The 17,289-nt window shown below is 36.6% G+C and overlaps 2 protein-coding genes across 2 annotated transcripts in view; one reads left to right on the forward strand and one right to left on the reverse strand.

Annotated features, from left to right (window-relative positions):
• Positions 1 to 3,127: 3,127 nt before the first annotated feature.
• LOC126262926 (cytochrome c oxidase subunit 5A, mitochondrial-like) lies at positions 3,128 to 4,049 on the reverse strand. Its single transcript, XM_049959851.1, has 2 exons — positions 3,948 to 4,049; positions 3,128 to 3,754 (listed from the first exon to the last, which is right to left on the reverse strand). Exon 2 carries the CDS (start codon positions 3,743 to 3,745, stop codon positions 3,290 to 3,292), a length of 456 nt encoding a protein of 151 aa, XP_049815808.1. The 5' UTR covers positions 3,746 to 3,754; positions 3,948 to 4,049; the 3' UTR covers positions 3,128 to 3,289.
• A 299-nt stretch (positions 4,050 to 4,348) lies between these two features.
• The window catches only part of LOC126262571 (bifunctional arginine demethylase and lysyl-hydroxylase JMJD6), a 128,510-nt gene continuing 115,569 nt past the window's right edge, over positions 4,349 to 17,289 (forward strand). Inside the window, exons 1-2 of the mRNA XM_049959283.1 lie at positions 4,349 to 4,551; positions 16,769 to 16,974. Coding sequence (XP_049815240.1) covers positions 4,491 to 4,551; positions 16,769 to 16,974 — 267 coding nt within the window. The 5' untranslated portion in view covers positions 4,349 to 4,490. The remainder of the gene's footprint in view (positions 4,552 to 16,768; positions 16,975 to 17,289) is intronic.

A 17,289-nucleotide genomic window follows, 5' to 3' on the forward strand; every position in this document is an offset into this window, starting at 1 on the left:
ATGAAACAAGATGAAAGGAAAATTATAACAAAAGACAGCAAAATAAACTGACAATGACTGCTCCAGATGAAGCAGGCAAAAGGTTTTTTCCCCCCTTCACAAGTTACCAAAATTAAGGAAGAAAAGGAATTACTTTTTTAAAATTCATTAAAGGTGTAACAAACACACACACACACACACACACACACACACAATTTGAACAAGTATTAGATATCAGATTAAAGAAAAAAAATGTAATATCGTATCTGCCTGTAGAGGAAAGTCCTGTTTCCCTTACTGTATATTCCATTTTATTTAAGCCTTGATGTAATTTAACATGGTAAATGCTGTCAGAACACAGGTGTTCATTTGTATTAAACTGTCTCCTACATTCTCAGTTAAAATATAAACTAAGAGCCAATGGGCAAAGAATGGATAAATAAAAAGCATAAAGCAACAAAGCACCTTCAAAAGAAAACTGAACGAATATTTTATCTCTGAACGATGATATAAGGTCAAACAGTACTTGCTGTCAAATACATAGAAGAAATGTAAATTTAAAATTGGGAATGGAGTAAATCATTCCTTTTTTTATGTGGAAACAAATTTTCTGGCTAAACGAAAAAGGAAGACCAAGTCTGATGCTAAAAATACAGAAGAGGAATATGATGTTCCTGATTCTGTGTATTATTGCAAATATGATTTTAAGAAGTTTTTAGTAGGCTTATATTTAAACATCTAAATATTTTCTGTGATATAGCTTACATACACAATTTAAAATTCAGTTTGTACATGTGTCTTAGTATATTCTGCAGTATGGCATAAGTAAGTAACTTTGTCAACTTTCCTTGTGTGTCCAAGGTGGTTGTGTAAATTAATGCAGAATACTGGCAATTTTTCATTATTGTGTTACTAAAAATTGTGTACTGTGCCAGCCCCCCCCCCCCCTCCCCCAATCTAGAATAGCTAGTTACAATTGATTATCTGTTACCATTATAGTTATTTAAAATTTTGTTTTTATGTTATCAACAATAAATATAAGAAATTTTATTCTGTGTAAAATTGACAACATAATGTGCCTAACATTATTGTAAGGTATAATCTATAAGCAAAAACACACTGAACTAAGGAAGAGATCCAAAGTGCCTACATAATTCTAAATTTATATTTGAATCATATCAATTTGACTACTCTTCCTAATCCACAGAATAATTTCTTAACAAATGATACTTTATATTAAGTTGCTTCCCATGACAGTAAATCAGGGATGACTTTTAGTAAAGTAGATGTGACAATTGTGACTAATGACACTAAACAACGCAGTTACCAGTAGCTGGTTTAGTACATGTGTTAAATATCTATTGAAAAGAAATGTAGGCCTAATTCACTTATTAAAAATAACTTATTGGTTAACCCCTCCCCTCCTGCTATGCTTTATGGAGAAATCCAAATACTTAAAATTTTAACACTTGTTCCAGTGTAAGTTACAAAGTCGCAAGAAAATAAGAGAAAACTAACAGGAAAATAAGCAAATATAACAATATACTGTACTAAAAACCAGAATTTCACAAGCTTAACCTGTGGGTGCATGTTCCCACCAGAGGACAGAACTATCAATGGATTATCTTTCACACTTTGATTTCCATTGGTGGCGACCAACTTCTCATTGTTTGTGTGTACTTTAGTTGCAGAGTTTTCAGTTTGTTTGCTTGTTGACTCAATGCATTTACTACCCAGAATGTAGTCATCTCCTAAATTTACATTTTGCCAGAATTTCATGTTCTCTACTTCTAAATGGTCCTTTATCCCCCACTGCCACAGAACTTCCCCAGAAAACAGTACTGTGCTACAGACTGCATACTGAATCCCTGTAACCTACTTCATCACTCTGAATGTGCTCCTTGCATCAATGTTGCCTCCAGAACAGACTGCTCTAATGCAATTCTCCATGCTTACCTGCTCCACCCAAGTATCTTCATCTCTCAAACTAATGCATCCCACATTTTCCTGAACATCCTTGCAGTAACCAAGGTTTGTGTCTCCATTTACAATTTTTGTCCCCCAACACACTTTGCTTCCATTACAAAACTGACTACATCATACTTATGGAAGCAGCAAAGAAATACATACAATTATCTTTTAACTTTTCACTCTTTTGCATTATGCAAGTTGTACTCTATGCCCCACAGTTTTGCCTCAAGATGAGGGTAATGCTGTAACTCCCAACTACTTAATATGATGAACTCCTAATCTAGCCAGAATTAAAATGTTCCACTTCATTCTGCCCCTTACAGCATGTACTGTGTCACATGCTGTCACTGCATTATTGCAAGTCCATCAGAAAGCTACAAACACTGCTGGTCTTATGAAGCCTTTTCCTTAGCAATACCTACAACCCCTACATCTCGCAACGCAACATCCAGCAATCCTTCCCAAATTTGTTTCACAAACAAACATTGCACACAAAACTACATTTTCACAATTAGGAGCAATGAACAATAATGTACTTACTTTACTAAGGTTTCAAGCTCCTCTTTTCGTTCTTCTGTGTTTGCCATTTAAAAACTGGGTTGTTTTGGAAATCAGCCTTATGCAAACAATTAGTTTAATTTTATATTTACCTAGACATGTTTCGACACCAATGTGTCATTTTCTGTGGGTCAAATTTTTATTTCTGTAAAGTATATCACATTTGTAATAATTTGACTGCTGTAGGCCTAAGAAATAAAATAATGTACTGTTCAGTACCTTACATGCACCCCCCCCCCCCCGCCCCACCACCTCACTTTACCCAAGCACCACAAAGTTTGATGAATGTGTGGTACACCGGTTATATATGGGAGAAAATAAAACTGTCATACCACAACAGGTACCTATACAGAAATTTCGACTGTCGTTCCACACGGCTAAAAACTTGCATAGCATTAGCAACTTTGAAATATAAACACAACATAGTTTCTTCAGTGTCTTCTGCTCCAAATAAGTTTGATGCCATTGCCAAAATCTTATGCAGATATCACACACTAAAGCATTGTTTTGAAGTATCACAAATTACTTCAAAAGCTATATAGATCCAGACATTTTATGCGCTTACTGAAAACTCTGAATTATACCATACAGGTGCTGGAAAATGGAAGATACTCTGAACTCAAGTCCAAACAAATGAATTTATTATTACATTCAATTGCACATGTAAATTAATCACAAACTGCATACACTTGCAACTGACGATGTATGTCTGCGAAATGTTTCAGACATTAATACCTGCTATAACACTTCACCTAAGCACTGCTTTATCAGCAATAGCTATCTACATATCATACACACTCTGCAATGCTAATTCTGGTTTGTCATAACCAAGTTCTTCAGGAGTGTTGATTCCGAGCTCTTCCAACGTCGGTCGGATTTCTTGTATTACGTATGGATAAATTTCTTCGACTTTGCTCCCACACTTATCCTTTACGGACTCCAGGAACCTTACCGCGAGGGCATAATCATTTATTCTACGGCATGCCCTCAATGCTGCATTTATGATTTTTGGCTCTGGTACCAGGTCAAAACCAACAAGGTCATTCATTGCCTTGCGCACCTCCCAGCCATCAATATCCTCCCTGTTAAAAAATGCCTCATATCGAGCATCAAATTCTTCGTCTGTTTCGGTGTGCGACGACATTAAACGTGATGGAATGGCAGAGCACGCCGCACGGTTTTTAAATGCCAAGCCCCGTAAAGATGAATGTAGTCTAAGAGCAACCGTTCGCATCATTTTGGTAACCTGCAAAATAAAACTGCGTATGTTATATGCAGTAACGCAACATGAGCAGTACATTCGCGAAGGAATTAATACTGTATTAACAATGAAAGCAGTCTAACGTCACTGTAAAACTTGACATTCAAAATTAACACATCTTTTAAATAGCTGCATGACAAATTTCATCACTTTCAAGCCAAATGATTACTCAACATACCGAATATTATACAATAAGTACTTTAGCCTCTACCGAGTACCGAGACCGACGAAGTTAACCAAGGAAGCTAAGATAGTGCTATAGCACCAGCGGTGTTCGAATCACAGATGAAAGCTATTTATAGGCGAAAGATCATTCTCGATATCGTACTTTTAATGAAAATAGATATTCTGACTGATGTAACATGCAGCTTCAGAATCCTATTGTATACAGACATTATTACCGAAATTAAAATTTATTAAATGATATATGTGTGAGGACCTCTCGAAAAGTTGCTCCTCTGTTGCACTTTTTTTTATTTATTATTTTCCTGGTTAAGACGATTGTGCGACTGTGTGTATACGAGTTGAAATATTTCGCAATTGTAATAAAGCCGTGTACGTGACAAATTGGATTTCAGTAATGACGGCCCCGAGTAGTTTACTATGCTGACGTAGTGGTTCACGATGGCGGTTATCAGTATTTTGGTTATGATAGCTCACATGTGATTTAACTTCTGTTATTTTGTAATATTATTTATTGTCACAGCATATTTTATATAAAATGGAAATAGACCACAGAGCAAAGAAAAGAATTAAAGAAATCAAGAGAAAAGCAAGACCAGGTGAGTAATAGTAAGTTGTATACAACACTAATTTCATGCAGTTTTGTTCGTCAAAAACGCCGAAAGAACTACAAAAATCATTTAGAATGGGAGGAACGCGGAGTAGAAGTGACTGACAGGATTATTTCATTCTACCCTTTCCCCGATCCACGGTGTAAATGAGTGTAGATGCTCGCAATATATGTATATACAGCCTAAGGAGTCTTGTAATTACAGGCACAATAATGCTTTATTTTCGTTCCCGTCCACTGTACGTCACAGCTATCCTTAATGGCACATGGACAGTATTAAGAAGTTTTTGAAGAAGGCGTAGCTACGTCGTAATATTAGAGTCGTATACAGTTCACAAAACCATTTCATCGGAAGGATGATATTGTATGAGAAAGCGTTTAAAGCTACTACAGGAGAGTGTTATCACAATACATTCCTCAGCATAAACACATTTTGCGTTTATTTTAGGGAACGATGACCAAAACTAGTGCCCAGTCATCTTAAGATATAGGGAAGCTCAAGTTTTCGATAACAAAGTGAAAGACAAAATAAACTGTGTTTTCAAATATTTCTTAATTAGTATTACTCGCAAATAACCATCGCCCTTTAAAATCTAGCATTAAACAAGTGACACACATGAAATTGTGAAAACTGATCCAAGGTTTTGGCCTCAGTGAAATCCCACTTAGTCTTTGCATGGAATTTTAAGTTTGTTATGTTTCTAGCCATTACTTCTCGTTAATAATCGGAGTAGATAAGTTTTTTTCTCTAGAGACAGCAAGTACTGGAAAAATATGTGATATTGGTGATTATGTACCTCTACACATTGAGACCAGATTACATAAATATTTGGGATTATACTAGACAGTAATCAGCCAAGACAGACTAATTGCAGGAGACCTCTGGAAAACTGAAAGATTTAATTCCCAGTAAGAACCAACAGATGAATTTGAAATGCTTGTCATGTAGGAATGGGAAAGATCATATTTGACTAACTACAGTTTGCAAAGGAATTCTTCGATGGAATAATGTGGAAAATAAAGGCAAGGCAGCCACCCACCTGAGGCTGACTGATGTCCAACACATAAGAACATTGAGCAGAAAACAATATTCACACCAGCTTTCAAGCTCTTGCTCTAGCAAAAGCGCGCGCACACACACACACACACACACACACACACACACACACACACACACACAAACAACAACAACAATAATGAGTAGTTTTGCTGTGGCCGTGGGCACGTATATTTGAGTGTGTGTGTGTGTGTGTGTGTGTGTGTGTGTGTGTGAGAGAGAGAGAGAGAGAGAGAGAGAGAGAGAGAGAGAGAGAGAGATAGGAGGGGGGGGGGAGAAAATATAAGATGTAAATATGTAAGATGGTGGAAGAGTTGTAATAGTCTGTATTTTATTTAGGCTCTATCTGCTGTGGGGCTGAGATGGGAACATTTCTCTTTTCTGCAAGTTTAGGTCGAGTGTGAATTTGTGCCTTGGATGATGGCATTTTGTGATTGTTTTTCCCTGCGGTCAACCGATTTTGACATGAAACACTGTCAGGAATTGAGTAAGAGACGAAGAAACAATTGTGTGTGTGGTTCTTTTTCCAGTGTTGTATGCCCTTCAACCTCCAGTGATGTATACCCATCAAAAGTAATGACTGTGGCACATGTTTGTTGTCATTGTAGGAGGAGGGAGGACAGTGCCAGATAATGCAGATTCGTATGTTGAAGTAAACTGAACAAGCTTTCCATATGGGCTCATGAAAACCACTCACAAGTGGTCCGTTGTTGGACATTGTCAGAGCTATTAGTGGCACAAAGTTAGTGTCCAGTCAATAGTGAAAGAGACGGGAACTGAGTTTTCAAATGTTCCTTTACAAAGGAAAAAACCAGGAGAATTGCCCCAATGTAATCCATACCACTGAAACGGTGAATGAAATAAGTATTACTATCAGTGGTGCTGAGAAACAACAAAAATCATTAAAATGGAACAACAGAGCTCCAGGGCCCAATGCAATCGCTGTCAGATTCTATGCTGAATTTGCATCCAAGTTAGCCTCCCTCCCCCCCCCCCCCCAATTATAATCGACCACAAATCTGTCAAAAAAAAAGCTTTGATAAGTTTTTGGAAAAAATCACAGGTCCCACCCATCTGAATAAGTATAGTAGTAGTGATCCACGAAACTGATGTCTAATAAATAATTACTATTAAAAACAGTCTTGATCACAATTTATTTAACAAGGTGACCGGTTTCAACCACTACTGTGGTCATCTTCAGACCATTGAGTAGGAACCTCTTTCCTTGAAGAGTGATTCTTCAAGGAAAGAGGTTCCTACTCAATGGTCTGAAGATGACCACAGTAGTGGTTGAAACCGGTCACCTTGTTAAATAAATTGTGATCAAGACTGTTTTTAATAGTAATTATTTATAAGAAATTGATCACTGTTGTGCCCATAATGTATTCAAAAGTAATTGATGTCTAATAACCTTGATATGAATTTGTTGTAGAATCATACAACGTATTCTGAGCCCAAACATAATGTGGTATCTTGAACAGAATGACCTCCTCAATGTGCCAATCAACATGAATTAAGAAAACATTGATTACGTGAAACCCATCTCGCACTTTTCTCACATTACATACTGAAAGCTTTGGATCAAGGCAGTCAGGTAGATGCAGTATTTGTTGATTTCCAAAAAGCATTTGACTCAGTGCCACACCTACACTTATTGTCAAAAGTACAATCATATGGGGTAGCAAGTGAAATTTGTGATGGGCTGAGGACTTTTTGGTAGGGAGGATGCAGCTTGGTATCTTGGACGGAGAATCATAGTCAGATGTGGAAGTAACTTCGGATGTGTCACAAGGAAGCGTGTTGGGACTTTTGCTGTTCGTGTTCTATATTAATGTACTTGCAGACAATAGTAAATTCAGGCTTTTTGCAGATGATGCAGTTATCTATAACGAAGTACTATTTGAAAGTAGCTGCATAAATATCGAGTCATATCTTTATAAGATTTCAAAGCAGTGCAGAGATTGGCAACTTGCTTTATTTAAATGTTCAGAAATGTAAAATTGTGCACTCACAAACAATTAAGAAAGTAATACCCTATGACTATAATATCAATGAGTCAAATTTGGAATTGGCCATTTTATACAAGTACCTGGGTGTAACCGTTTGTAGAGATATGAAATGGAAAGATTACAGAGGCTCAGTCATGGGTAAAGTAGATGGTAGACTCCAGTTTATTTGTGGAACACTGGGGAAGCACAACCAGTCTACAAGGTAGACTGCTCACAAATCACTCATGTGACCCATTCTGGAATATTGCTCAAGTGTGTGGAACCCCTACCAAATAGGAGTAACAGGAGATATTAAACATATACTGAGAAGGGCAGCACGAATATTCACAGGTTTGTTTAATCCATGGGACAGTGTCACAGAGATACTGAAGGAACTGAACGGTAAGACCTGTGAAGATAGAAATAAATTATCCCGAGAGAGTTCGTTAACAAGGTTTCAAGAACCGCCTTTAAATGATGAGTTTAGGAATTTGGCCTATTGCAGTCCGCTACATATTGCTCACATAGGGATTGTGATATAAGATCAGATTAAGTACTGTGCTCTGTACATGAATGGAATGGGAAGAAACCCTAATAACTGCTACAATGAGATGTACCCTCTGCCATGCACCTCATAGTGGTTTGCAAAGTGTAAGTGTTGATGTAGACGTCTGCTCCCAGGACAGCCACCAAGTAGGGGAGCCTGGGGTAGTTTTCAGACATAAATTTGAAGCAAGCTTAATAAACATACAGCCTCACCACTGCCCAAAGGAATCTGAATTTTTGTCAAATAAGTTTTCTTTTCTATTAGAGCGATCTTTTTCAAGCAGTTATATGTATTTTGAATCAAATTATTTTCATAGAACATTTACAGCAACATGGGTTTAGAAAATGTGTCAGAAAAATTCCTTTAAACATTTAGTTTCATCAAATTTTAATACAATTTTCCATTGCACTAGTGTATCAACAGTGGCTAAATTTTATACAGAGTTATCAACCTACATTAAATGGTCTTCAAGCAAGAAATAAAATCTTTAGATGATAATATGGCAGAGAGTGGAATTTTGAAGAAAAGTGGCTAGATTTCATACACTTAGGAGCTTACAAGGTAAATTTGATTGCTTTTAAGTTTCTAAGTGATAAATCATACACTCAGTGGACAAGCTGCAGATCAAGAGGAATATTCTATTATAATCTTTGGCTTAGACCAGTAATGTAATGTTAATGGCTGCTGTGACATCAGCTTTCAATGCATATTTTCACAGTTTGGTTGTTAGATGACAAAGCCAGTGAATGTGGAAGCAAATAAACCTTGCTGTGGTTACAGACTGATTTGTAGCTTAGCTCAAGGGCTAAGTTAAATTGGAAGGTGATAGTTTGGTTGTGAGTTGGGTAGCCAAGTGCAAAAACAAAAAGCCTGATTGTGGAGACTTACTGATCTGTAGTTTAGCCATTTTCAAAAACTCACCACTTATATCACCTTATAGTTGCCATATTTGTTTCTGACGTTTTTTTCTACTTCGCTTATCAAAGCCGGCGATAAGTATCGAATATTCCTCTTTATCCCCAGCTGCTAAGAGTAATTGTACCAGTGAATGAAAATCCCAGTGTAAGCTTCAGAAATGTTACTAGGAAATGTGGGCAATACAGGGACTTATTTTCTCATATTAAAGGACAACGCAGAGGCACAGCTGGAAGGGAGCTAGTTGTTTTAGAAAGTGAAAAAGTGGAACTAGAAAACTCATTGAAGTTTGTTGCCAAATGGGGATTTGCACTAACAATGTGAGTGAGTGAAACATATTACTTATTTTATCAACAAGAGAACGGGAGAAGACTGATTCCCAAACTTTTAAGAAGTGCCAGGATTTTGAACTTTAAGAAGTGTCAGGATTTTGCAGTGAAGAAACCACAGCCTAGGTGAGATGTCATAAATAATTCATTGACAATTTACAACTTTTATGATATGGCGAAAGACGAAATTGTTATAAAAGATGGTCCAGAATGTATTCACAATCTGAATGAGACACGTTTCTGCCTAGGTCCACCTAAAACATACGAAAGATTTGATAGAATTTTAAATGGTTGGCAAATGGAAGATATTGATGATCACTAAAAGAACAAGTGGAAGTTCTAGCCAGTCAGTAGTTTAGGCCAGACATGTTAAAGCCATTGATGATGAAAAACAACTCTATGTATCATCAAGAAGTAGAATAAATGACTCTTTATAGTTAAGAAACATTAAACTGTGATTGTGATATACAAATTCTGTTTGAAAGGTTCATATCTTTTATTGCTCATTGTTTCATAATTGGCTTATAAATACACTGGTATAGTGTTTCACTAACATAGACCTACATTTTGTCTTTCAGTTACCCCAGTTGATTTATTAATTTCGTATTTCGTGGACCATGTGCACTTATAATTTGTAATTATGTTGAATGAGTCCTATTACATTTACATCACAAATTAATATGTAAATATGGCTACATGCTTAATTTTTTCAAAAGGTGGCTTTTTTAAAAGAATTACACAGGTGTGTGTTGCGAAATCCTACCCACTGTCTTTCACACATTACAATAATAGAAATTCTTCTATGGAATATGAGGAATTGTAAAGTAGAAAATTTTTCAGTTTGATTTCAAATTTTACTTTGCTATCTGCCAGACATTTTTTATCAATGGGTAAGTGATCGAAAATTTTGGTTGCAGCATTGTGCATCCCCTTTTTGTGCTAAAAACAACTTTATTGTGGAGTAATGAATGCCACTTTTTCTCGTAGTATTGCATTCATTGTCCTTTTGAACAGTAGACCATTTTTTTACAACAAACGTCATGAGGGAATAAACATACTATGATGCAGTAGTCAGAATGTTCAACTCCTTAAACAGATGTCTACAAGACGATCGTGGGTCAGCACCATATATTATTTTTACAGCACATTTTTGAGCAACAAAGACCCCCTTTCTTAAGGATTAGTTAACTCAGAACAGTATTCCATATGAAATTATTGACTGAAAGTATGCAAAATATGTCATCTTATTCTTTTGTCTCTCCCTGAGATTTGCAATGATTGTAAGTGCAAATGTAGCTGAACCAATTCCTTTTAGGAGTTCCAAAATGTGTTTTTCCAGTTTAAATTGCCATCAAGATGAACACTTAAGAATTTTGAAGTTTCCACCCTATTTATTATTTCCTCACTATGTGTTACACTCCTCATTGATGTAGTACCCCTAGATGTGCAAAACTGAGTATGTCGCGTCTTTTTAAAATTAATGGTGAGATCATTCCCTGAAGAGAGTCAGTGATACTTTTAAGACCACTGTTTACAATTTCTTCAGTTTCTGTATGTGTGGTTGGACTACCTACAAAACTAGTGTCATCTGCAAAATAACTAATTATTTTTGTTGTATATTAGCCAGAAAAGTATTTACATATGTGTGGAACAATTGTGAACCTAAGACTAAGCCTTGTGAAGCTCCATATATGCCTCCTTCCCAGTCCCAATTACATACCCAGAGTATATTGGTACAACCTTCTGCATTCTTTTGGTTAGGTGTTACATCAGTTGGTTGGCTGTGCCATCAATTCCATAAAACCTCAGTTTTCTAGGAGAATGCTGTGACTCACATAGTCAAATGCCTTAGATAGGTCACAGAATATACCAGCCAGTGCTATTTTGTTATTTAACACTTCTAAAAATATGTGAGTGAACATGTAAATTGCATTGTCAATGAAGCAACTCTTTTGAAATCCACACTTCTGTTTTAATGAGGATATTATTGTTGCTCAAGTGGGATACTATAGAATAGATACTTTCAGTAATTCTTTAAATAATCCAAATGGCAGCTGTCTGGAAATTACCCCATGAATGTGTGAGATGCACCCCATTCCATAGTTAATTTCCAGACACCTTTTTATTGTTTGTTTAGTATATCGTGAAATTTTCTCCAGACAATGGTTGGTTATGTAAGAATATTACATAAGGAAAGTATTACAGAAAACTTCGGTATGTCAGCTATAGCAAAAGTAACATTTGTCTGAAAGCTACTCCAGACATTACATGAGAAATTTCAGAATGAAAGAGTTCTGTATCCATGTTAAATTCCACTTCTGCTATAATGTGTCATTTCTCTTTTCAAAAGTGGCTTCGTTTCTTGCAAAAGAGTATATTGTGCAAAATAGAGAGAGATACGTACGTGCAAGCATTAAATAACGTAACAGCGATAATGCAATACAGGCCAGATGTTCATACCAGCGACTAACAAATTGAAAAGTGCAGTTGCAGATACACTGGAAAATGTGTAGCACCCTGAGAGAGAGGAAGAAACATGAAACTATGTGGTTTGGGAAGGTTTCTGCTGTTATTTCAGTGATTACAAAAATTGAGTATGAGCCCACTTCTCAGTAAGACATAGTGCTCCCTCTGGACTAGATGCATGCACTAATTTGGTTGGGAGTATGTCATAAAGCCATTGTATCCTCTCCTGAGGCAAGCTGGTTCACAGCTGCTGTAACTGGTCCTTGATCATCTTCAGGATAGGTAGTTAATTTCGTGTTCCATGGATCATTTGCACAATAAATCGTAATGATCTGAAAGAATCATTTTGCATTCAGTCCACCACTTTTTACACATTGCAGTAATAGATATTCTTCTGCGGAATAGGAGGAGTTGGCATGGAGAAACTATTTCAGTTTATTTTCAAATTTAACTTTGCTGTCCGTCATGCCATTCCGCTCCCGGGATTGGAATGACTCCTTACCCTCTCCCTTAAAACCCACATCCTTTCGTCTTTCCCTCTCCTTCCCTCTTTCCTGATGAGGCAACAGTTTGTTGCGAAAGCTTGAATTTTGTGTGTATATTTGTGTTTGTTTGTGTGTCTATCGACCTGCCAGCGCTTTGGTTTGGTAAGTCTCATCATCTTTCTTTTTAGATATTTTATATCCCTGGATAAGTTACAAAAATTTTAGTTGTGCCATTACACATCCCTTTTTGTGCTAAAGACGACCTTAATGTGGAGTAATGACTGTCATTTTTCCTTTTCGTATTGTAATTACGTATGTTATGTTCCTTAATGCCCAAGTCCTTATACAGTGTCTACGAAATGAATGCGCGTGAGCACATTTTTGAGCAATGAAGACTTCCTTTCTTAAAGATGAGTTACCAGGGAACATTATTCCATGACATTGAATGAAAATATGCAGACTGTCATCTCACTAATTTGTCTCTCCCCAAGATTTGCAATGATTTTAATTGCAAATGTATCAAGCATTTATTTGCAACAACCTTAAGGACTTTCTCATTTGTCATTCCCACTGTCTACAGTATCTTACGGACGTCGCGATACATCATGTCTCAAAACCTTTTATTTTTGTTTTGTTCATTTATTTATTCATTCATCCAAGGATCAAATCACAGTGATATATGATTTGTCAAGGTAATACAGTGCCAATCACTAGGACAAAATATAACACATAGCATACATGAAATGCTGTAAGAGGATAGAACAGATGCTTGCATGGATAGGAGGAGGTGGTCGACCATGGCCTTGATTAAGGAATCATTGCAGCATTTGCTGTAGCGATCCAGGAAAACCCAAATCCAGATGGCTGGATAGATCAGCTCCATCCTCCTGAATATGAAGTCAGTGTCCTAACAGCTGCACTGCCTCATTCAGTAATTCTCGAATGAATGATGTTTCTTCATTTACACACAGTGTTTCATGTAACATACAATACAAAACACGGTTTTCTTCTTCACTCCCCACACACTGAGGACACTGGCAGAGACTCCAGGTTTGTTTCCAGCCACTTGCTATGTAAAACAGTTCCAGTCTTTACTGTTGGTCACACTAAGATGCCCAGAATGAATTCTGGATGAGGAAGAGGCTGCAATGGCTCTTGACTCAATTCTGTACTCCACATCTCCAAGTATTTAGTGGTGTTTATTTTTAATGTCAAATCTTGTATCTCATAAAGGAGTATTTCCCAAACACAGACTTTAGGAAACTATTGTTTTATGCCCGGATCAAAATCCAAACATGTAAGCACTATTTAAATATTTGCAATTCTACTTGAACCTATGGAATGTGGCTTAGGTTAGATACAGTGAGAATTAGGAGAGTTCAGTAGCAAACAACACATGTTTGTGCTCAGATGAGTGCAGGATTATCAACACAAAATAAAAAATTAAAAAACTATGATACAGGATTGTAATTCAGTAGTAGAAAGAGAAAGAACAAGGAAAATAATAGAACATAGACTGGGGGAAGTCATTAGGTAGAATTGTACACAGAGCACAGTCATCATTGCTAATACTTGATTTAGGAATCGTAAAAGATTTTATATCTGGAAGAGACCTGGAGGCTCAGGAAAATATAAGGTAAATTACAGAATGATGAGACAGAAAATTTAGAACCAGATTTAAACAGCAAACCAGTTCCAGGGCAGATGTGGATTCTGACCATAATTTACTGGTTATTTATTATGAATGGAAGAAAATGGAAAGAGAGGGAAAATTAAATGAGATCTGGATAAGTTCAAATAACCAGAGGTTGTCAAGAATTTCACAGAGAGTGTTGGGCAACAATTGACTCGAACAGGGAAAATGAATACAATAGAAGACAAATGTGTAGGTTTTACAGATGAAATAGTGAGGGCTGTTTTAGGTAAACAGATGAGTCCCAATAAAAACTCATGGGTAATACAAAAAATATTGGATTTAATCAATGCAAAGAGGGAATATAAATAGGCAACAAATGAAGCAACCAAAGTGGAACAGATGTCTGAACATGAGAATGACAAAAAATGAAAATCGCAAAGCAGAAACAGCTAGAGGAGAAATGCAAAGCTTTAGGAGCATGTGAAACTGTGGGGAAGGTAGATGATATCTATAGGAAAATTAGATAGATCCATGGAGAAAAGATAATCATCTGTATGAGTACTAAGAACTAAGATGACAAATCATTACTAAGCAAAGGAGGACTGTACAAGAAACACAGGCTTGAAGACAATTTTACATAAAGGAGACAGATGAAGATGAGATATGATAAAGAATTGGACGGAGCCTTAAAAAAGCCAAATTGATACAGGGCCTGTGGGGTATACAACATTCTCTCAGAATGATAAAAATCCTTGACAGATCTATTCCACTCGGTGTGGATTGTGTATCAGATTGGCAAAATGCATTCAGACATGCAAGACCAATGTAGTATTTGCAGCTGTAAATGAGACATCTGCTGAAAGTTATGAATATTACCAAATCATCAGTTTAATAAGCCATGACTCATGAGAGAGAAATACTAACATGGATTATTTATAGATGAATGGAAGAACTGGAAGAAGCTAACTACGAGGAAGACCAATGTGGATTCCAGTGAAATGTAGGAATAAGCAGATCAATACTGGCCCTACAATTTCCCTTTAAAAGATAGGCTGAAGAAAGGACAACCTATATTAATAGCAATTGTAGACCAATCTTTAAAATTCGGAAGGTAGCAAGGATAAAATAAAGTGAGTGAAAGTTTTAACTACAACATATACAGAAAGCAGAGTGCAGTTTTAACATAGGGCATGATGTTGAGAGAGAGGGGGGGGGGGAGGGTGAGTGAGTGTGTGTGTGTGTGTTTTAGCCTATCCTCTATGTTATTCCGTCTATATGTTGAGGAAGTGGTGAAAGAAAAAAATAAATAAAAACTGTTAACATTTGCTGATGACAGAGATTGCAAATTCCTTAGATCAGTTGAACAGAATAGGCACTGGTTGAAAATGAGATTATAAAGTAAACATCAATGAAAATTAAAAAAGAGTAATTCATGGTAGTAGACTTAAACCTGACAATGGTGTGGGAACTGGACTATGGTATGAGACACTGAAAGTGGTAGGTGAGTTTTGCTGTTTCAACAGCAAAATAATCGATGATACCTGAAGTAGAGAGGATAGAAAATGAGAACTGGCGATAGCAGGAAAAACTTTTCTGAAAAACATCTAATATAAATTTAAGTGTTGAGAAGATAAACAGTAGAGATGTGAAGTGAAAAGAAGCAACTTTTGAAGTGTGATGTTTCTGAATAGTGCTTACGATCAAGTGGATGGATTAGATAATTGATGTAGATGCACCGAATTGAATGGAAGAGAAAAGAAATCTTATGGCACAACTTGACTAAAAGAAGGACATTTCCTGAATTCCTGAAGCTTCGTGGAATGACTAGTGTTATAATAGAAGGAAAAGGGGGGGGGGGTTAACAACAAGGCTTGACTGCACTAATCAGCTTAAAGTGGTTGTAGGGTGAACTACTTTTGCAGAGTGATGAGGCTCACTCAGGATAGTGTGAAAAGCCACATCAAACCAGTCATTGGACTGCACCACATGAACAACAAAAAAAAATCTTTCATATTCCATGTAGAGGTACAACATACACATTCTAACATACCGCAGGCTAACTTACTTCACTGCTGTATTAGCTGATCACTCAGTGGTTAGTGTAAGAACATCACATTGACATTGTTTGCAGCATTCTTAAGTGATTTTGCACATTTCCACTTTGATTCATTGGCTTTGTGTAGCATCACAACCATAATTTCAAACTCATGTTGCCTCAACAAATATCATTCTGTTTCTGACCTCTGTACATGGGCCGCAGCTGAAGTCCTCCATGACAGTTGGAAAGGATGCTCGATAGTTAGTGCAATATACTTGAAAATTTAGCAGTCCCCATCGATAAATTTCTTAGATGACTTACAGCAATGATTGCTTTTAACACTTTCCTTATGTTTCCTCTTTGAGCAACAGCATCATCAATGGACCGGAGGACATAAAACCATTGTGAGACCACTAAGATAGAATGCTCAGACGTGTGGAACACTACGTACATCACTCAGTTATTTCACTTACTCCTTTTGATTGAAAACATATATAGGGTGTTGCAAGTATGTGTGTACAAAATTTGGAACTGCTGTGTGATAAATATTGTTTTAGCGGAAGAAGAGAAAAATCCATATTTTCTTAGTCTTCAATAGAGTTGTATAAAATCTGGAAAACTAAAACAGTTCTAAATTAATGCTACTCGGAAGTTCTTCCATGCTTCTCAACAGAATGAGAGTTGCATTTGTTTGTGTATGTACAAGTTGCATTGCGTAGTTGTGATATCATAACTGTGTTTTCAGAATTGAATGATAAAGGAGATTGGACACAACTTGGGTATGCCCAGAGGTTTGACCCTTACAAATTGGTGAATGACAATGTAGAGAGAATACATGTGAAGGATTTTTCACCTAAGGCTTTTATAGAAAAGTATGAGAGTATATACAAACCAGTAGTCATTCTTGGTATACAAGACAAGTGGAAAGCAAAACATAAATGGAATCTCGAGGTAAGTAGGATGCACGTAACCTTGATTGTGATGTCTTCTGTTTCTCCTTCACCAATCTTCCATGCATAAATGGCACTGGGTGGCATCTAAGTTAGAAACTTGGGAAAAGCGGGTACCAAGTAGTTAGAGATTATCAAGCATATCATCATTTCAAAGAATTCTTTTTCTGGGTCTTCCATGTTTTTTTCTACATTTAATGTTTGGGCTGTTAACAGATGTATGTTATTAGCTGATGAATGCCTTACGATATCAGCAGGAGAAGTTACTCATAACAGAATTGTAGAAATACTGGCACCATCCATTATGTGGGACTGT

This window comes from Schistocerca nitens, chromosome 6, assembly GCF_023898315.1.
Source record: "Schistocerca nitens isolate TAMUIC-IGC-003100 chromosome 6, iqSchNite1.1, whole genome shotgun sequence".
Lineage (NCBI taxonomy): Eukaryota > Metazoa > Arthropoda > Insecta > Orthoptera > Acrididae > Schistocerca > Schistocerca nitens.